Raw genomic sequence first — 21,405 nt, forward strand, 5'->3', positions numbered from 1 at the left:
TTCAAATTGGTAATCTATTAATTTTGTAAGCTAATTTATTAGCTTGTTTTAAGTTTAAGAAGCTAAAAAGGAGATGGTTTAGATAGAGAAGCCAGAAAATTCAACCATTTTCGTTAAATCACTATTATAAATGTTAATTTATTTATTGGACTTTTATTTCAAAATCACATTCTCACTCTCTCTTGCTACAGGGAGACTTTCAATATTAAAAGTAAAGTTGTCTTGGAAATCATTCTGGTGAGAGAGCAAGAGAAAGAACAGATTCTAACTTTAAAGGTATAGAATCATGTATATATGCCTTTATTCCTCTCTGTATCATAATAATTATAGCCTGTAAATGAAGAAAATACTTTTTAACATGTGGATTCTCTTTTGTGAAGACTTGTAGACCATCTTATCACTTGATGTTAACTGACATAATAATTTGGGGGGGAAATATTGATTAGTTAACATTTCCACCAATTTCCCCACACCCCATAAAAACAGGGACTATAGTGATTTGTAAACACTTACTTAATCATTTCAAAAAGCTTGGGATCTGAGACTTTGATATTTCGTGCCATATTCCAAGAAAGATGCACCATGGGTACTACTGACTTCACACTTTGCAATCTGTTCCATTCATACCGTTCCACTGCCAATTTATACTGACAGGCTAGGAGAAAACAAAGTTTTTTTAAGTTATAAAGCTACCCCAACTAACAAAAGGTATGAAGATAATTATTACCACCTAACACCAATTCTAAAAAAGAATAGTTTAATAGTTTAAAAATATTTATCATGTAGAGGCACTTAGCTCGCTCAGTCAGAAGAGCATGAGACTCTTGATCTCAGGGTTGGGAGTTCAAGCCCCCCCAAATTAAAAAGTTTTGAAAATATTTATCATGCAAACAGCATTTAATAGTACTGTGAGGCTCATTTTACATCTTGTTTCATCCTTTCAAATCTTTACTGATTTGAATTCTCATTTTCTAAGTAAGGAAATTAAGCCCTGAGGGGTTAAAATATTTGCCCTAAGTCGAAAAATTAACAAAGCTAATCAAGTCTTTCTTACTCCAAATCTGAGTTCTTTACCTTACATATATTAAGCAAGGTTTAATAACTGAGAAGGTTGACTATTCCTATAATATACCAGATCTTCCATAAAAGCCACACAAAACACTGTGATATATCCAAAGTATATACACCAAGTCTACAAAAGCATACATGTGTTAGCTGTCCAAATATTTGTTGTTAGATATTCACTTATTAACTTGAATGCACTATCCATACAAATAAGACTTTCCCAAGGAGACACAATTTTCCAATACCTAGTGAATTATTTTCTAACAGAATACCACCAATTAGAAATAATTCTTTAAAATGTAAAATCTATTTACAGATTATTAAAATACCTGTAAGTGGACCAACATTCCAAGCAATGTTGTTGCACCAGCCAACAGCCTGAACCCAATGGACAGTGCCTGCATTTATCCAGACCAAATCTCCAGGTCTCTGAATAAATCTATATACGGGGACATTCGCTTCATACAGATCTTCAAGGTTGGGCCACCAAGAACTCATCAGGAAATTCAAATTATTTCTGGGGGGAGATAGGTGGGAAGGAACAAATAACAATGAACTAACTTTTTTTTAATGTCTCATAAAAGATGGGGCGACAATTTCCAAATGTTAAAAGATACTTTATGTATTTCATTAAAAGTTACTAGCACTGTAAAAAGAACTGCATGTTTCAAAAGTTGAGATTTGTAAATATTAAGGGGTAATCCTGAAAAAAATACTAATAGCACATGATTATGTAGCACATGATTATGTAGGATAATTCAAAGATCTATCTATACTATATGCTTAAATTCTTTTCAGAAGTCCAAAAGTCAAAGATTCAAACTACACTTAGACTAATTTTTAATTCTCTTTCTGATTTATCCTTTCTTTCTGAATAACCTTTTAATATCAAGGAATCTCTAAAAAGAAAATTGAGGGGCGCCTGACTGGCTCAGTGGGTTAAACCGCTGCCTTCGGCTCGGGTCATGATCCCAGGGTCCTGGGATCGAGCCCCGCGTCGGGCTCTCTGCTCAGCGGGGAGCCTGCTTCCTTCTCTCTCTCTCTGCCTGCCTCTCTTCCTGCCTGTGATCTCTCTCTGTCAAATAAATAAATAAAATCTTTTAAATAAATAAATAGGAAATTGAGAGTAGGGATTACAAGAACCCACTTAACTTCTGAGCCAGAAGCACTGTGGCAGGTATAAGAACAAAAACTTTCCCCTCAATTCCCATCAATATAAAGTCCTTTTTCTTCACATGAATCACCACCAACAGCAGCAATGCAAAGAGACCAAACTCAAATTTTTATTAAAAATTGTGACTTTTTATTATTCTTCTTCATCACAATATGAAATATTTTAAAGTAACTACAATACCAATTCTTTTCTGTAAGAATTTTGTTATAGGTACTTCAATTATTTAATGTTCTCAAGAGAAAACTCAAATCATAGAATTGTTCCTTTATGAAGGTCAAAGAAAAGCACTTGCCCTACTTCTGTTTTATTTCTATTTTTTCTTAACAAAAATGATAATGGCTGTCTTGGAATTGTGTACATGGAACCTGTCTCTCTTCCTTTTTCCTCCTAAAATGAAAGGACTTTTCTAGAGGTAAGTCTAGCAGATACTGATAAATGAACTGCTGAAAACTGTGTTTTCTGAAAACTCTGGAATGTTGTCAGAAAAACATGAAGAGGACCTGGGGCAGTGGGTCAGGAAGAGGGAGGGAGAGAAAACAAGAAAGTAAAAATTACAATCATGGTATAAACCTTATTTTACCCATACCCTGACAACATTAAAGTGGAGAAAACATCATACAAAAAAGGGGGGGGGAAGCCAACGAAGGCAAACAGATTATATGTTTCCTTCAAAAGTTTAAAAACAGTGGTTGATTTAAAGATTTTAAGTATAGCCCTGAAATAAATATAAAAGTCTTAAATATTTGAAGCTACATTCTGGGGGCGCCTGACTGGCTCAGCCACTGAGCATGTGCGTTTGGCTCATATCATGATCCCGGGGTCCTAGGATTGAGCCCCACATTGGGCTCCCTGCTCTGCGGGAAGCCTGCTTCTCCCTCTCCTGCTCCCTCTGCTTGTGTTCCCTCTCTTGCTCTCTTTGTCAAATAAATAAATAAAATCTTAAAAAAAAAAAAGGCAGCTATATTCTGTTCTTTGCAAAATAAACTTCACAGAAAACCTGAGATGCTAAGTGTGATTTCTTCAACTTAAGATGAATTACTCTAACTTGATTATTATTCCATATGTTTTCTACCTTTGACCTAAATATACCCATTCTATTTTAAAGAAGTTAAACCCTGAAAATAGTTCCCACTCAGAATAGTAAGAATATTTGTACTGTACATGGAAAGTTATGATACACCTCCTTATAACTTTAAGAAATAGTTCTTAGGGCACTTGGGTTGCTCAGTTAGCTAAGGTCATGATCTTAGGGTCGTGAGTTCAAACCCGGCATCAGGCTCCACCACACTCAGTGTACACTCAAGATTCTTTTCTCCCACTCCCTCTACCCTCCCCCAACTCAAATGTGTGCATGTATGCGTGCCCATGTTCCCTCTAAAATAAATAAACAAAATCTTAAAAAAAGAAACAGTTCTTAAACACACAAGAGACTTCCCATCAGATCTTTCCTATACCCTACTTAACATTATTTTCCTGATAAATTTTAAATATTTAGAAATCTGACCTTTTCTTAACATGAGAAAAATTATACATAAGAGAATAAAAAATGATCATACCTTGCCATTAAGAAAACTCTAAATTGTTTAAATTACCATCAAACTTTTTACTAAATCAAATATACTGAGTTAAAAAGCCCTCCAAAATTGATATATAAAATGTGTACTCATTTTAAAGGTCACATATGTTAATAATTATTAGAATTTCACCCAATTTTTTACATTTCATAAACATATCATTTACCAGTATCATAATCAACTCTTTAAATAGCAGGGAATTCACCTGCCTCTGAACATTATCATTTTAGGCTCATTGTTAGAGACATACATCGTTGAATTATTAGCAAGGCATAAGGATGGTTAATTTTTGAATTCTTACCATTTCTAATTTCATTTATAATTAAATCATATTTTTCTGTAAAGTACATCTGAAAAGAATGTGCATTCATACTCAACAATTTTTAAAGCTAACTTTAAAAAAATTTCTTAACTCCCTGTCTTTTGAATTCATACCTGTTGTTACTACATGAACTGGTTTCATAGCATTTTTCATTTAGTGTTATTCTGCAGAATATAAAGTAAAAATGATTTCAAATAATACCATTTAAAATAAAATTTCTGGATTAAAAAATAAAAAGGTAAAATAAAATTTCTGGATATTTGGAAATTTAGCATCATACTTTGCCCTTTATAATGTCTTCTCAAAATTATTTGAAAACAAAATCTGTTCAGAAACCTACTTTTCACAAAAGTCATTCAGAACACCCCAATAATCTTCAGGAACAACAAACCATTCACAATCACCTGGACCAATATTTATGTTAACAGAACAGAAGTTGTTGTTTTCTTGGTGACCTGAAAAGAAAAAGGGAAAACAAGAGTTATTATTATAGTGTAAATTCAATGGGAGAAAATGTGCCTTTAAATCACTGGGTTGTTTTAAGAGTGAAAAATATGCTTATAAATCAGAAGACAGCATAAGATAAGCAATTAATATTACTTACTGTCATTATTTCTACTTCCTCCTCCATAAAATACTTTCAATTCTTAGAGTATCAAAGAATTAAAGAAGAGGGAGGGTTTTCAAAATGTAATTTGGTTGCTTAACAACCTGTTGCTCTTCCACAGCTCTTATAAATCCCAATTTGATGTTGACATATTAATTATAAATGCTTCTATCCACAAGTAGGTAGATATTATCCTGGCACAGAGTTTTAAATTTGAGATTTGAGGACATCATGACAGATTTATTTAAAAAAAAAAAAAAAAAAAAACCAACAAAAAAAAAAAAACCTTTGTAATAAATGATCTGAGAACAATCTGAATTTTTCAGAACACATTTCAAGATCATGTCAGAATGTAAATTATTATAGTAAGGTACCTTTTCTATGTATGTTGGAACAGAAACAAAATCATTACCAAGTAAACAGCAATTTAAAAGTGTTTCTTTGGAATTATACCAATTATAAAATATACTAAACAAAATTTCCTCTAAGAAATTTCACAGGGTTATTATAAAGGATGCTATTAAAGAACGAATGCTATACAGGGGCACCTGGGTGGCTCAGTAGGTTAAGCCTGAGCCTTTGGCTTAGGTCATCATCTCAGGGTCCTGGGGTCGGGGCCCGCATTGGGCTCTTTGCTTGGTGGGGAGCCTGCTTCCCTCCCCTCTCTGCCTGCCTCTCTGCCTACTTGTAATCTCTGTCAAATAAATAAATCTTAAAAAAACAAAACAAAACGAAAAACCGTAATGCTATACAAATATATTAGAAACCTCAAGCACTTTTAGGCACAATGACAAAGAAGTGATCTATTAGGTTTTGTTCTCCCTCAAATATTTTAAAAGAATTTTCATTTCCTTTGTTTTTCATACATCTACTTTTATATCCAAATTGGATATAAACCTTAACCAACTCAGTCTAATTATATATATAATATTTAATTATATTATATATTAATTAATATAGAATTATATAATTATATATTAATTATATTATATATAATATATAATTAAAATAATTAATAATATATAATAATTAATATATAATTATATATATATTTCAAAAAACCCTTTGCCATATGCAATTCCTGCTTAGTATTACAAAAGTATTAATGACGACGAGGATAAAGACTCTAAAGTCTTCTCTCATTAACTACAACTCTCCTTATCTCAACTTTAACACTACTAGTGATAAAGTATTATGTAAGTGACTTTACAGTAATGGCCTGGGAATATAAACATTCCACTCAATGAGTTCCATTAACATCAAAATCCCTGAGAAGAATAAATATGGAAAATCTCAAAGGAGACCCTGAGTCAGCATTTCTTCAAAAAGATTTTCAGATCTGGGGCGCCTGGGTGGCTCAGTGGGTTAAAGCCTCTACCTTCAGCTCAGGTCACGATCCCAGGGTCCTGGGATTGAGCCCCACATCCAGCTCTCTGCTCAGCAGGGAGCCTGTTCCTCCTCTCTCTCTGCCTGCCTCTCTGCCTACTTGTGATCTCTGTCTGTCCAATAAATAAATAAAAAACCTTAAAAAAAAAAGATTTTCAGATTTTAATAAGAAAAGTCACAAACCCTAACTCATTTAAAAATAAGCAACAACCTACTTTAAACAAACTATATGGCTAATATACAGTGAAAATGTAAAGAAGCAAGCACTCTGGCAAACTCTAACTGATACAAGTAATAAAAATAAAAACAGAAGGGCGCCTGCGTGGCTCAGTCGTCTGCCTTTAGTTCAGGTCATGATCTCAGGCTCCAGGGATTGAGCTCTGCCAATCAGGCTCCCTGCTCAGTGGAGAGCCTGTTTCTCTCTTTTCCTCTGACTGCCGCTTTGCCTACTCGTGCTCTCTGTCAAATAAATAAATCTTTAAAAATAAATAAATAAATAAATAAATAAATAAATAAATAAACAAACAAACAAAACAGAAGTAGAAGAGGCTTATACACAGGCTATACAGGCATCAGTACATATATAGAACCAGGTTATTTGCTGCTCCTATATGCCTTTATGGATAGTTGCCAGAATTCATAGATTGTTAAATATTTGCATTATGATATGTAACATGATCTATGTAAATGCAAAGGAAACAAAGATGATTTGTGCTGGGTGAAAATTTTAAGATTTTTAAGATTTTAAATCATGGGATGGCAAACTACTGCCCATGGCTGAAACATGTGTTCTTGTTTAGAAGACTTTCATGGAACACAAATACACCACTGGTGAACACAAATACACCACTGGTTTATGTTTTGCATATTAGTCTTTTCATTCAACAAATCACAATTAAGCAGCTGTAACAATATTACACATTAGCATTAGTTCTCACTGCTGATTGGTAAAATATTGTATTAAGGCAGCTATAATTCATCAGCATTTCAGCTGATAAACATATCACCATATTTCAATATTTTATCTGAAAAAAGACCAGTGCATATCCATCATGTTAAAGCAAGATAAATGAACTTCATGCGGTAATGCAAATAATTTTCTCCATTTCACAGTATAAGTATTGTATTTAATACACAAGGATATACTTGCTATGCAAAAAAGATGATTGTACACTGAAACTGCAAAAGTGTTCATTACAATGTACCTATCTTACAGAAAAACAATGGACAAAAAAATTAAAAAAGTTAAATGCAGTATCTCATCATTGAACCTCTTTTCAAATATTAAACAAATAGGAGGAGGAAAAGAAAAAAATAAAAATAAAAAAGATTGAGACTGAAATAAAAGTCAGTGTCTGGCCAAGCAAAAAAAAGTGGTGAACAGATCATGGGTTAATAAAATTGTATTTCACTTCAGTGAATAAAAAATCACTGTATCTGGAGAAAATGAAATGGTTCCAGACTATTAAGTCGTTTATTGGTTTTTTTTTTTTTTTGAGAACAGCTACTCAGTGAAGATGTTGAGAGCAATACAAATAGTCAATTATAATAAAAAGGTAAATAATTTTAGGCAGTTTTTCTTGTTCCTTAACAGGTCAACAGATTTTGCTAATTTGTATTTGCTAATTCGTATTTTAACTAATTGAGGAATTAAGACAAATGTTAAGTGACTGAAGTGTTAGTCTTTTTTTTTTTTTTTTAAGATTTTATTTATTCATTTGACAGACAGAGATCACAAGTAGAGAGGCAGGCTGAGAGAGGAGGAAGCAGGCTCCCCGCTGAGCAGAGAGCCCAATGCAGGGCTCGATCCCAGGCTGGGATCATGATCTGGGCCGAAAGCAGAGGCTTTAACCCACTGAGCCACTCAGGCACCCCTGAAGTGTTAGTCTTTATAGGACAAACTACAGTCAGAATATTTTCAAAGAAGTTGGGAAACATTATATACTGCTACAATGGAATCCATTAGAACTGGATGGTGGAGAAACTGATGGTGGAGAAAATGTGTGAATTTGCATGGACATACTAGAGAAGTTTGTTAAAACATAAAGTGAATAATGCCTATGGCTATTCACAATATATATATTTTTAAAGATTTTATTTATTTATTTGAGAGAGAGGCAGTGAGAGAGTGCATGAGCGAGGAGAAGGTCAGAGGGAGAAGCAGACTCCCCATGGAGCTGGGAGCCTGATGCGGGACTCGATCCCGGGACCCCAGATCAGGACCTGAGCCGAAGGCAGTCGTCCAACCAACTGAGCCACCAGGCATCCCTCACAATATTATTTGACTGGTAGATATTTGATTATGTACCATTCTTGGTAATGAATATTAGCTGAGTTTTTGTCAGAAATAGAAGCCGACCCATGATTTGGCAATAGTGAAATTATAATTTTTTTTAATTTTTTAAAATTATTTATTTATTTGACAGAGATCACAGGTAGGCAGAGAGGCAGCCAGAGAGAGAGGAAGGGACTCGATTCCAGGCCCCCGGCATCATGACCTGAGCCGAAGACAGAGGCTTTAACCCACTGAGCCACCCAGGCGCCCCAAAATTATAATTTTTAGACCATCAGGGTTGAAACTCAACATTTTCTGCTTGAGAGCAACTGTTAGTTGTGGTTAGTGAATGAACACTGACAGATAAAAAAAATTTTGTTACAGTTTTCAAAACAATTCTTTTTTTTTTTAAAGATTTTATTTATTTATTTGACAGAAATCACAAGTAGGCAGAGAGGCAGGCAGAGAGAGAGAGAGAGAGAGAGAAGGAAGCAGTCTCCTTGCTGAGGAGAGAGCCCAACGTGGGGCTTGATTCCAGGACCCTGAGATCATGACCTGAGCCGAAGGTAGAGGCTTAACTCACTGAGCCACCCAGGCGCACCTTCAAAACGATTCTTTAGAGAGTCCTAAAATTATAAAGCAAAACTTAAATTATAAAGTCATTTGCAAAACAGTATTTTTGGAATTACGAGTACTAGCAAGTTGTTTTCTATATTTTGTATTTTTAAAAACTGAAGAAGCCAGACATCCATTCCCTCCAATATCTGCAGCATATATTTTTCAAGCACAAACTACAAATCTAATACCATGTTTCAAATCTCAATCAATGCAGAGTAGGAAACCTTTCCATATTGCACTGCAAATGAGAACATTCCAAACGCAAACTGCAAAGGATTAATCTGCAAAATGAGACATAAAACAAAAATATCAAGTAAGGGGCGCCTGGGTGGCTCAGTGGGTTAAAGCCTCTGCCTTTAGCTCAGGTCATGATCCCAGAGTCCTGGGATCAAGCCCCGCATCGGGCTCTGTGCTCAGCAGGGAGCCTGCTTCCACCTCTCTCTCTCTCTCTCTCTCTGCCTACTTGTGATCTCTGCCTGTCAAAGAAATAAATTTTAAAAAATTAAAAAAAAAAAATCAAGTAAAAGAACTAAAATTCGGTAAATGCTTTCCAACCAATTAATATGCTCAAAAAAATAGGATTATAGATTGACAGTATTTGATAGTGCCTATTTGTGTGAAAAGACATTTTTTAAAGATGAAATACATAGATCTCATTGTAGAACAGCTTTCACAGATGCACATCTGTAGCTGACTCTCATAGGGAATGCTAACCCCAAACCCCAATGAAGTGAAATTTATTCTCCCATGAGAAGGAAAAACTGTACTAAATTATTTTCTATTTTGACCTTCATCAATAAGAAGTAATATAAATATTTTTTCCATTATATGAGTATCTACAAAATATCCTCAATTTTACATTGTGGCTTATAGAACCTAAAACACTTAGAATCACCATGAAGAAATTCAATTGGCTCCTTCACTAGAAAATTTCCAAATTACACTTTTATAAAATGAAACATAATAGAACAGAATAGAAAATATTGGTGTATTAAATATTTAATATCTTCAAAGAAATTCTTTTTTAAACAGTAAGAATATTAGTTCATTATTATGACATAGCTCTAATTTTAACTGTGGCAAAAAAAATTTGGCAAACCACTGAGCTTGCAATCAATGGGATAAAGACAAAGCTTTTAAACTGCTTATCTCCTTTACTCCTTACTGATTTAGTGCCTCCTTCCCAGTTAAATGTTTTGGATTATTTTCATGTTTACACATTAAAAAAAAAAAAGGCACATAGAGAAAACTACTCTCAGCTAATTTATAGAAACAATTACAAATATTTTTATGTATTAGAAAGCATTAAAAACCCATTTGGCTTCTGACTTTATTAATTACAAATGGGAAGAAACTGGTTGAACGTGTGTTTCATATCTGATTAAACTCTTCAGTTATACAAGATATATTAGTTCACAAAAATAACCTGGTGTCCGACTCCCTGGAACTTTCATGTACAGCTGAACCGTATTCATGCCCAGGATAGTATGACCAAGGTGGCTTAGAAGGTTTCCTGCCGATACCACACGCACAAAAGCAGGAAGTTTAGTTAACTCATGTAGCTGCAATTTCCACCTGAAATAAAGTAATAGATCAAAAGTGTCATCTTGTTGCAAATACTTAAGAGCTTTACCAGGTCTCTGAAAGTACTGTGTTCTAATCAGAAACACATTTAAATCTCAAATTATTACATTTTTAAGGTTAGTAGTAGTAGAATGTTAACTCTTGCAAGGAAAAAAATTCTGAAATAAATCAAAATCACTAAAAAGAATTAAATCCTAAAAATTTATAATTTTAGGAATAAAAGAGGAGCGCCTGGGTGGCTCAGTCGATTAAATGTCCATATCTTGATTTTGGCTCAGGTCAGGATGCTAGGCTCCCTGCTTCTCCCTCTTCCCTTGACCCTCCCCCCGGCTCTTGCTCTCTTCCTCTCTCTCTAATAAATAAATAAAACCTTAAAAAAGAGAAAAGAAAGAAAAAATGTTTCTTTTCTAATTTGTATATTTAATGTGTTGATATTCCTCAGTAACTAAAATCTATTGCAAAACCTAGCAAAAATCATTTCAGAATGGTAGTGTTTTTAACTAAGACTTCAATGGTAAGATTAAAAAAAAATATATATGAAATCAGACAGTTTTCAATCTTGTGATTCAAACTGCACATAACTTGAGGACTTACTTTTTGTCATCGGAGAGGTCAATGTTGGTTCCAAATTTTATGGTTTTAAAAGGTCCTTTCCTTCTCCTTCCAGAACTTTAAAAAAAAGGTTTTAAAGAATATTAAGTCCATGAATTTTGGACAGAAATACTGAACAAACATTAAAGGTACTTACGAATCTGAAGATATGGATTCAGTATCTGAATATTCTTTATGTTGTGTTCTTTTCTCATTTTCTTCCTATAGATTAGCAGAAACACTCAGTATGTATTTCAGGCTACAATTTCCATTACATAATTAATAAAACAGTTTCACCTACATGAGCACTGCACACTCATTTCAAAACTAAGTTTCTAATACGCACATTTCACATAAAATATCTTCACTGATGCCATTAAATAAAAAATCAAGCCAAATGGCATGGTACTAACTTCCTCCATCATTCGCAAAATTAATATTATAAAAGTCAGGTATTATGTAAATAAGAAAAACATGTACCGATTCTAATTTTATTGTGGACCATGAGACTTCTGAAAATGGTAGAAGAATTTCATTTTAAGTGATTACAAGAGAACTTTAAAGAGAACTGAAAAATAAAAATAATATAAAAGGGTCACTTGGGTGACTCAGTCAGTTAAGTGTCAGACTCTTGATTTCCACTCAGATCATGATCTCAGTGTTGTGAGATCAAGCCCTGCCTCAGACTCCAAGCTGGCTAAGGAGCCTATTTGTTCCTGTACATCCTCCTCTGCTTCTTCCCTAACTGTCAGACATATTCTCTCTCTCTTTCAAATAAAAAATATAAATAAAATAAAATAAATAAAATAAAGTAAAAATATAAAAAATGAGGCTTTTTTTAGGAAAAAAATTCTGGAGGTACATCCGTAACTCCAAGAACAACACTCTATTCCATATTTCAAAAACAAAAGGCAAAATTTGTTTCCCTTATAGATATTGTTCTGGAATGAAATATGTAGGTTTTTATGCTTGCCACAAATTCATAAAGATAATGAAAAAAAAAAAATAAAAGCAACTTAGGAGGCTATTAAAAGTTATTTTACAGGGGCGCCTGGGTGGCTCAGTGGGTTAAGCTGCTGCCTTCTGCTCAGGTCATGATCTCAGGGTCCTGGGGTCGAGCCCCACATTGGGCTCTCTGCTAGGCAGGAAGCCTGCTTCCTCCTCTCTCTCTGCCTGCCTCTCTGCCTACATGTGATCTCTCTCTGTCAAATAAATGAATAAAATCTAAATAAATAAATAAATAAATAAATAAATAAAATTTTTTTAAAAAAGTTATTTTACAAATGTCAAGTAGCAAGACAGAAGTACATGTTCTAAACCGGAAGAGTGTTTGCCCAGGAGTACAAATATAGCTATAGATGTTTACAGTAAGAAAAATTAAGATTTACGATTTTAAGTTGTGATTTTGTTTAGTCATCTTGAGCCTGCCTGTGTGCATTAATACTAACAAAATGAAGGGCATATAAACAAGTTCTGTATAGTCTAATTTTTTGAGACTATATATATATCATCACATATTATATTACATATAATAAAAAATAATAGAGCACACAGCACTAGAGAGGAATTTAAAAGCTAAATAAAAATGTTACTCTCTTGACAAAGGTGCTAATATAATTAAATATGGAAATGATGCTAAAACAATTGGAAATCCACACTGAAAAGAATGAAATTAGATTCCTTCCTTTTACCGTAATTCAGAATAAATCAAAGATATAAATGAAAGATGTACCACTATAAATTTTTTTTAAATTTTTTAAAAGATATTTTTTGACAGAGAGAGACACAGCAAGAGAGGGACCACAAGCAGGGGGAGTGAGAGAGGGAGAAGCAGGCTTCCCGCTGAGCAGTTATAGTCTGATGCAGGGCTCGATCCCAGAACCCTGGGATCATGACCTGAGCCAAAAGCAGACACTTATCCAACCCAAGCACCCCACCACTATAAAATTCTTAAAATAAAATATACAGGAGTAAAATGCATAACCATAGATTAGGCAGTCATTTCTTAGTTATGACATCAAAGATAAAGCAATCAAAGTAAAGTAATAATTGATAGAAAATAAAGTTCTGTGCTCCAAAGAACACCATCAAAAAGTGAAAAACATAGCTATTGAACAAGGAAAGTATTTGCAAATTAAATACTTGACCGAGGACTTGTTTGGACCTGTTAGAAGAGCAGAAACAGGCACAGTGAACTAAGAATTTATTAAAAAGCTAAGCAAATCTAAAAATCAACTATTTTCAGATGAGTAAAAGACGTGAGGACACAGGGGCAAAATACTGCATCCAAATCTGGAGACAGGTAGTAAAAAATCGTAAAAGGAAACGAGACCTCCACTGGAAACAATGCTGTGGCAGGAAAAATGAAACATAATTCACAATCTGCCAAAGACTCAATGTAAGCATGTCTAAGAGTTAAAAACTCCAGGGCAGGGGCATCTGGGTGGCTCAACTGACTGGGTGGCTGCCTTTGGTTTAGGTCACTATCCCAGAGTCCCTGCTCAGCAGAGTCTGCTTCTCCCTCTCCCTTTGCTCTTCACCCCCCCTCCACAGCCCCCCACTCATGTTCTCTCTCTCTCAAACACTCTCAAATAAATAAGTCTTAAAAACAAAACAAAACACATACTCCAGGGCAACACATAGGGGTGGGAAGCTGAGGTTGGGGAGTGGCATGCTTGCCACAGGTAAACACTGAGAAGAGAACACAGTGAAGAGGGTAGGAAGGGTAGAGATATGGTAGCAAGCCTAACAAACTCACAGGACTGTCCATGAGAGGGAGGGATACCTTGGGCTAAAAGAGAGGGAGAATCTAGACCCACACATGAAAGGTATAGCTCCATGACATTCGGATTTGAAAACCAGATTTAACACCTACAATTTCCTAAATCTGTGGGTTGGGCTCTGGAAGAGCTGGGACAGTGATAGAAAATTGAGCACCCACTCTTAAAGACATAAAATAAACAGTTTCATAGAGACACAGCACAGTAGTGGCAGTGCGAAAAGTGAAAGATTTTGTTTACTAATCTCAGAGGTGTGCTGAAGGGGCAAAGCACTTCTCCAGAACAAAAGAAGTGGGTGGAAACCATTTTTCTCTTGCCCTCCAACCAGGATACTTGGAAACTTTCCAGAACCAGTACAGTGTCAACACTCTCTAATTAGTTTGCTGAAAGTGTGACCTGCCCTGGTTATCTCGTGGACATGTCCCCTCTAACCCCAATAGCCTCAGTCAGGAAGCTCCATGTCCCCCCCTCACTCCCCACAGCATACAGGTACACACCTTGCTATCACTGTGAGCACCACCCCTGCATTATTCTGTGGACTTGGCCTCTGCAGGAGTATATCCTGAGTGGCAACACAAGCTTGCCAGTACGCAAGTAGCCTCATCTAGGGGCAACACCATCCTAAAGGGAATTCTGCCCAAGGGACAAGGAAAAGATAACCAACCACACATATCAATCTGACTACCCTTGAGATGGACTCAGAGCAGACCAGACATCAGTTCTGGCCACAGGACTGCCTATCAATAAAAGCTTCTACAGGGGCACCTGGGTGGCTCAGTGGTTTAAGCCTCTGCCTTTGGCTCAGGTCATGATCCCGGGGTCCTGGGATCGAGCCACGCATCGGGCTCTCTGCTCAGCAGGGAGCCTGTTTCCCTTCCTCTCTCTCTGTCAAATAAATAAATAAAATCTTAAAAAAAAAAAAAAAAGAAAGAAAGAAAAGCTTCTACAGGCACAACACAGAGTTGTGTGCTAATGTAACTGGCAAATGCCTGGTCTGATTCAAATCAAGCCTAAGGAGGCCCCAAACTGGTCCAATAACAATCAATACAGGGACCAGGAATGCATTCGTGGCTTAGTCAGTTAAGCACCCAACTTTTCGGACTGGGTTCAGGTCATGATCTCATGGGGAGATCAAGCCCTGCCCTGCATAAGCCTCTAATGCTCAGTGGGGAGTCAGCTTCAGATTCTCTCTCTCCCCTTCATTTTCCCCTCTGCCCCTCCCTTTCCTTTGTCTGTGTGCTGTAGCTATCATAAATAAATAAATAAATAATCTTAAAAACAGAAACAAACAAAAAAACAACTCTCTTCTCTTGACTTAAAAAACAAACAAACAAAACAACCGCAGGAACCAAACCTACAAAAGACAAAGAGAGCCACTGCAGATGACTGGCCTGATGGCAAACACAGCTCAGCCATAATAGTAGAGCGTATATAACACACATACAGGAGACACCCTGGAACAGGGTACATAATCGCACTGCACGATACCACAGGCCTTCTTCATAAAGGCACTACTATCAAGAACAGGAAATGTAGCTGACTTTCCTAACACACAGAAACAAACCCAGGGAGTTAGGCAACATGAAGAGACACTGAAATAAGTACCAAATGAGAGAACATGACAATATCACAGCAAGAAATCTAAAACAAACAAACCAACAACATCCCAGAAATAAGCAACATGCTTATTTCTGGAGGATCTCAAGAAGACCCTCAACAAAGAGACAGAAAACATTAAAGGGAAGCAATCAATGATGAAAAACTCAGTAACTGAAATTAAAAATACACCAGAGGGAATAAAGAATAGATTAGAGGAAGTAGAAGGTGGCTCAGCAACCCAGAAGACAAGAGAAATCAGAAGCCATCAAGATGAACAGAAGAAAGAGAAAAAGAATAATATAAAATGAGAATAGGTTACAGAAATTCAGTGACACCATTGAGCATAAAAACATTCGCATTAAGGGATCTCAAAAAGAAAAAGGAAAAGGGAAAAATAATTTATTTTAAGTATCACTTAAAAATTCCCCTAATCTGGAAGACAGAAATCCAGATCAAGGAGGCATGGAAAACTCTTGATAAAATCAACCAAAGGATGTCCACACCAAGACACATAGTAATAAAAATGGCAAAAAGTAGTGATAAAGAGAGAACTGTAGAAGCAAAAAGATGAAAGAAAGCAGTTACATTCAAGGGAAACCCAAAAAGCTATTAGCTGATTTTTCACCAGAAACTCTGCAGGACCAGAGGAATTGGTATGATAAATTTAAAGTACTGAAATAAAAAAAAAAAAACCCTTTGGCTAAGAATACTCTATTCAGCAAGGCTGTCATTCAGAATAGGAAATATAGTTTCCCAGAGAAACAAAAGCTAAAGGAATTCATAAGCACTAAAGTAGATTACAAGAAATATTAAAGGGGATTCCTTTGAGTGGAAAAGAAAGACTATGCAGGAGTAAGAAAACAAGGAAGCAAAGAGCAGTCAAATTAGATATATCTGTAAAAATCAGAAAGAGATACACAAAATAAAAGTATATAAAATACGACACTACACTCCTAAAACAGAGGACTGAGAGCAGAAGAAATTAAGTGCTTTTAGAATGGGTTCAAACTGAAATTTAAAAAACTACTGTCTTTATCAACTTTCAAATATGTAATACAGTATTGTTAATTATAGTCACCATATTGTATAATATATTCACAGGTCTTCCTTATCACTCAAACTTTTTATCTTTTGACCACATTCACCCATTCTGTATAGCCCTCAACCAATTCCTGGTATCTAGAAGTTTGTTTTTTCCCAGATTCCACATAAGTAATATAGTATTTATTTTTTTGCCTTTTTTCACTAGCATAATGCCTTAAAGGTTCACTCTAGGTTTTGCCAATGGTAGTATTTCCATGTTGTTTTAAATGGCTGAAAAATATTTTCTCTCTCCCCTCCATGCTCCCTACTTCCACACACAATCTTTATCCCTTTATGATAGACATTAAGACTGTTTCCTTGTCTTGATTATTGTAAAAATGCTATAATAACAACAGGAAAGAGATACCTTTTCCAGAGAGTGATTTCATTCCCTTCAAATATATACCAGAAACAAGACTACTGGATCATATGCTAGTTCTGTTTTTAAATTTTTTAGGAACCCCAACAGGGTTTCCATAGTGGCTACACCAGTTTGCTTTACACTAACAGTGCACAAGGGTTCACTTTCCCCACATTCTTATAAAAACTTATCTGTTCTCTTCTTAATAGTAGTTTTCTTTTGGCTATTAAGTGAGGGGATATCTCACTATGGTTTTTGCTCTGAATGTCTTTCACTATTTGTGATGTGAGCCTCTTTGATGTCTTCTTTAGAAAAATGTCTACTGGGATATTCTGTTCATTTTAAATTAGATGTTTCTTTTTCTCAAGAGAAGAGCTTCTCTCTCTCTATAATAGCCCCATATCAAATGTAAGATTTGTAAATATCTGCTCCCTTTCAGTAGGTTGCCTTTCAATTTGATAATGGCTCCTTTAGCTGTTCACAAGTTTTTAGTGTGATGCAGTCTCACTTGTTTAGTTTTGCTTTTATTAACTGGGCAAAAAACCCATTGACAAGACTGATGTCAAGGAGTGCAACCCTGTTTTCTTTCAGTAGTTCTATGGTTTTGGATTTTACATTTAACTCTTATTATAAAATTTTTTTAAATTTTATTAATTAATTTATTAATTTATTAATTTATTAATTCATTTCTTTCTTTTAACTCTTTAATCCATTTTGAGTTGATTTTTATGTTTGATATAAGACAAACATAATATTTTATTTCTTTTCAATTAACATAACAAGTTACCTTTTGTTCCTAGTTATAATAAGGTGTTTGATTTTATATGCTCGTATGTATATGTTTATCTACATATTTGCTTATGTGTAAGTGAAACAAATAAAATGTAATCATAAAATACATGCACCAACCCTGTAACAGTATAGTGTTATTGGACAGTGTATCTGTATTACTTCCAAGCGTAATGTTCAATTTCTAGGGCAACCCCTAAAAAAAAACTTAAAAAGAATTGGAAGTGTTATTAGAATAAAAGAGATAAAAAAAGAATCATATACTTTGTCCAAGTTAAAAAAAAAAAAAAGGTAGAAGCAGAGTGGGAGAAAAAAATAAGAACAAATGATAAGTACAATTAATAAAAAAGAAATAAATGGAAGACATAATCTAACCATATCAAGAATCACTTTGAATACAAATGGTCTGACCATACCAATTAAAACACTGAAACTGTCAAGAGTGAGTAAACAAGACCCAAATACATGTGCTCTGTAGAAATACACATTATACCTTCAAAAATAAATAGATGGAGAAAACTACAGCCGTGCTAACACCAAGCAAAAGAAAGTAAAGAGGGGGTGCCTGGGTGGCTCAGTGGGTTAAAGCCTCTGCCTTCGGCTCAGGTCATGATCCCAGGGTCCCAGGATCGAGCCCTGCACCAGGCTGTCTGCTCAGCGGGGAGCCTGCTTCCTCCTCTCTCTCTGCCTGCCTCTCTGCCTACTTGTGATCTCTGTCTGTCAAATAAATAAATAAAATCTTAAAAAAAAAAAAAAAAGAAAGTAAAGATAATTAGTATTAAAATTTCAGACAGACTGTTCTTTAGAACAAAAGAGATGTCCGAGACAAAGTGAGCCATTATGCAACAATAAGGTGATCAATTCCTCTAGGAAACAAAATAATACTAACGTGATCCTAACAATAAAGCATCAAAATACATGAGGCAAAAACTAATAGAACTGCAAGAAGTAGAAGAATCCACTACTACAGCTGGGAGATTTCAACAATCCTCTATTAGGATATAGGCAGATTCAACAGGCACAAAATTAGTACTTTCGTAATGGAATTCAACATATCCAACTGAATATAATGGACAACTACAGACTAGTACATCAATAGCAGAACATAGTTCATAGCGCATATATTCATTAACACATTTAAAATACCAGATAAGGGGTGCCTGGGTGGCTCAGTGGGTTAAAGCCTCTGCCTTTGGCTCAGGTCATGATCCCAGGTTGCTGGGATCGAGCCCCACATCGGGTTCTCTGCTCGGCGGGGAGCCTGCTTCTCCCTCTCCCTCTCTCCCTGCCTCTCTACCTACTTGTGATCTCTCTCTCTCTCTCTCTCTGTCAAATAAATAAATAAAATCTTTTAAAAAATAAATTAATTAATAAATTAATTAAATAAAATAAAATACCAGATGATACAACACCTAAACACAGACAATAATGGAACTAAGCCACAGATCACTGACACAAAGACAGGCAAATGTACAGAGATTAAAGAACATTTCTAAACACATGGTTGAAGAAGGACTCTCAAAAGATTATTCTGAACTAAATTCCAATGAAAACACAACTTGTGAAAACTGAAATGCAGCAAAATCAACGCATTAAAAAAAAAAAAAACAACAAAGAAAGAAAGAAAAAAGATCTGCTCATCTAAGTTTCCTCCACGGGAAACTAAAAAAGTAAGAGTAAATTAAATTTAATGTAAGTTGGCAAAAAGAAACATTCAGATTTAAAACAGAAGTCAATAAACTGAAAAAGGAAAATCAACAAATAAAAAAAAAAATGAGACCAAAAAATGGCTCTTTGTACAGATTAGTAAAATCACTATAACCATGTTAATTGGGGACTGGGGGGGGGAGACTTCACTCATGGGGAGAAAAAAAAAATACTGGACATCACTATAAATACCATGGTCATTAAAGAATAATTTGACAATCTGGGTAAGATTGAAAAATACAGTCTACCAAATATAATATGAGAAGAAAGAGAACCTAAATGAGCCTGTAACTATTAAAGAAATTCCATCAATAATAAATAACTTTCTATAATAGAAAACACCACAAGGGCCAGGTGAAACTTACTGGCTGAATTCCTTAGTGCACTTAACAAGACCAAGATGATGATTACCTTAACAGCAACACTAAACATTTTAAGGTATTACCAAAGATGTTATAAAAAGACAATACAAAAAAAAGGAATATGTCTTATAAACACAGGTGCAAAAATTCTCTACAAAATATCAGCAACTAGAATCTAACTATGTATAAAAAGAATTATATACCATGGCCAAGCGGTATTTATCCCAGGTATGCGGGTTGATTCAACATTAGGAAACCGCTCATTGTAATCCATGACATTAAAACACTGAAAAAGCAAAACCATATTATTGTATGATCTATACAGAAAAAGAAAAGCAAACACAAGCATGGTAAAATTACTCCCATGAATCTGGAATACAGAGCGTCTTCCTCCTGTGGTAAGAATATCTACAAAAAGGGGCGCCTGGGTGGCTCAGTGGGTTAAACCTCTGCCTTCGGCTCAGGTCGCAATCTCAGGGTCCTGGGATCGAGCCCCTCATCGGGCTCTCTGCTCGACAGGGAGCTTGCTTCCCCACTCTGTCTCAGCCTGACTCTCTGCCTACTTGTGATTTCTCTGTCGAATAAATAAATAAAATTAAAAAAAAAAAAAAAAAAAAGAAAAAAAAAGAATATCTACAAAAAGACTACACCTGCATTATATGAAGGGTGAGGAACGCAAAGCATTCCCCAAGATCAGGAACAAAGCAAGGTTGGTTCCATCAAATTACAGTGCGATTTTTCTTCTTTCACCTTTGGTAGATTAGTAAATAGATTGTGGTATGTGCCCAGAAAAGGAAATGTTATTCAAGATAAACAAAAATGAGTTCTCAAGATACAAGAAGACATAGAGGAAATTTAAATGCATATTATTACATAAAAGAATCCAATGTGAAAAGGCTACTTAAAATATATTCAAACTATCTGACATTCTGGAAAAGGCAAAATTAGAGACATAAAAATATCAATGATACCCTGGAAGGAAATTGTAATTAGGTAAAGGACATAGAATTTCTAGGCAATGGAATTCTCTAGATGATACTACATTGGTTGGGAGTTCCTGCGTGTCTCCATTGGTTGACTGACTCTTGATTTTGGCTCAGGTCATAATCTCAGGGTTGTGAGATTGAACCATACATAGGGCTCATGCCCAGCAGGTACTCCGCTTCAGATTTTTCTCCCTCTCCTCTCCCCAGGCACAGTAACTCCTCGTCCCATACACAATATCTCTCTCTCAAATAAATACATGAATCTTAAGTGAAAAGAAGAAATAAAATGGTGGAAACAATGTGCAAATTACATATCTGATACAGGATTAACAACAATAATACAAAGAAAACTCCTGCAACAAAAGAAAGTAAAAGAATTTAAATTTTAAAATGGGCAATGAAACTGAAGAGATATTTCTCCAAAGAAGGTACACAAATGGCTAATCAGCAAAAGATTCTCAACATCACTAATTGTAAGGGAAATGCATATCAAAACCATAAGATATCATTTCACACTCACTACAATAGGTACTACTGAAAAA

General features: G+C 35.1%; 1 protein-coding gene across 4 annotated transcripts in view; it reads right to left on the reverse strand.

Annotated features, from left to right (window-relative positions):
* LOC125092595 (lysine-specific demethylase 6A-like) overlaps positions 1 to 21,405 on the reverse strand; it is a 172,952-nt gene that overhangs the window by 9,222 nt on the left and 142,325 nt on the right. For all 4 annotated transcript variants that reach the window (XM_047716962.1, XM_047716961.1, XM_047716963.1 and 1 more), the window contains 6 exons: positions 11,354 to 11,418; positions 11,200 to 11,274; positions 10,448 to 10,596; positions 4,476 to 4,590; positions 1,395 to 1,582; positions 514 to 655 (listed from right to left, as the gene is read on the reverse strand). In XM_047716962.1, the coding sequence (XP_047572918.1) occupies positions 514 to 655; positions 1,395 to 1,582; positions 4,476 to 4,590; positions 10,448 to 10,596; positions 11,200 to 11,274; positions 11,354 to 11,418 (734 nt within the window). The remainder of the gene's footprint in view (positions 1 to 513; positions 656 to 1,394; positions 1,583 to 4,475; positions 4,591 to 10,447; positions 10,597 to 11,199; positions 11,275 to 11,353; positions 11,419 to 21,405) is intronic.

Source organism: Lutra lutra, chromosome Y (assembly GCF_902655055.1).
Source record: "Lutra lutra chromosome Y, mLutLut1.2, whole genome shotgun sequence".
Taxonomy (NCBI): domain Eukaryota; kingdom Metazoa; phylum Chordata; class Mammalia; order Carnivora; family Mustelidae; genus Lutra; species Lutra lutra.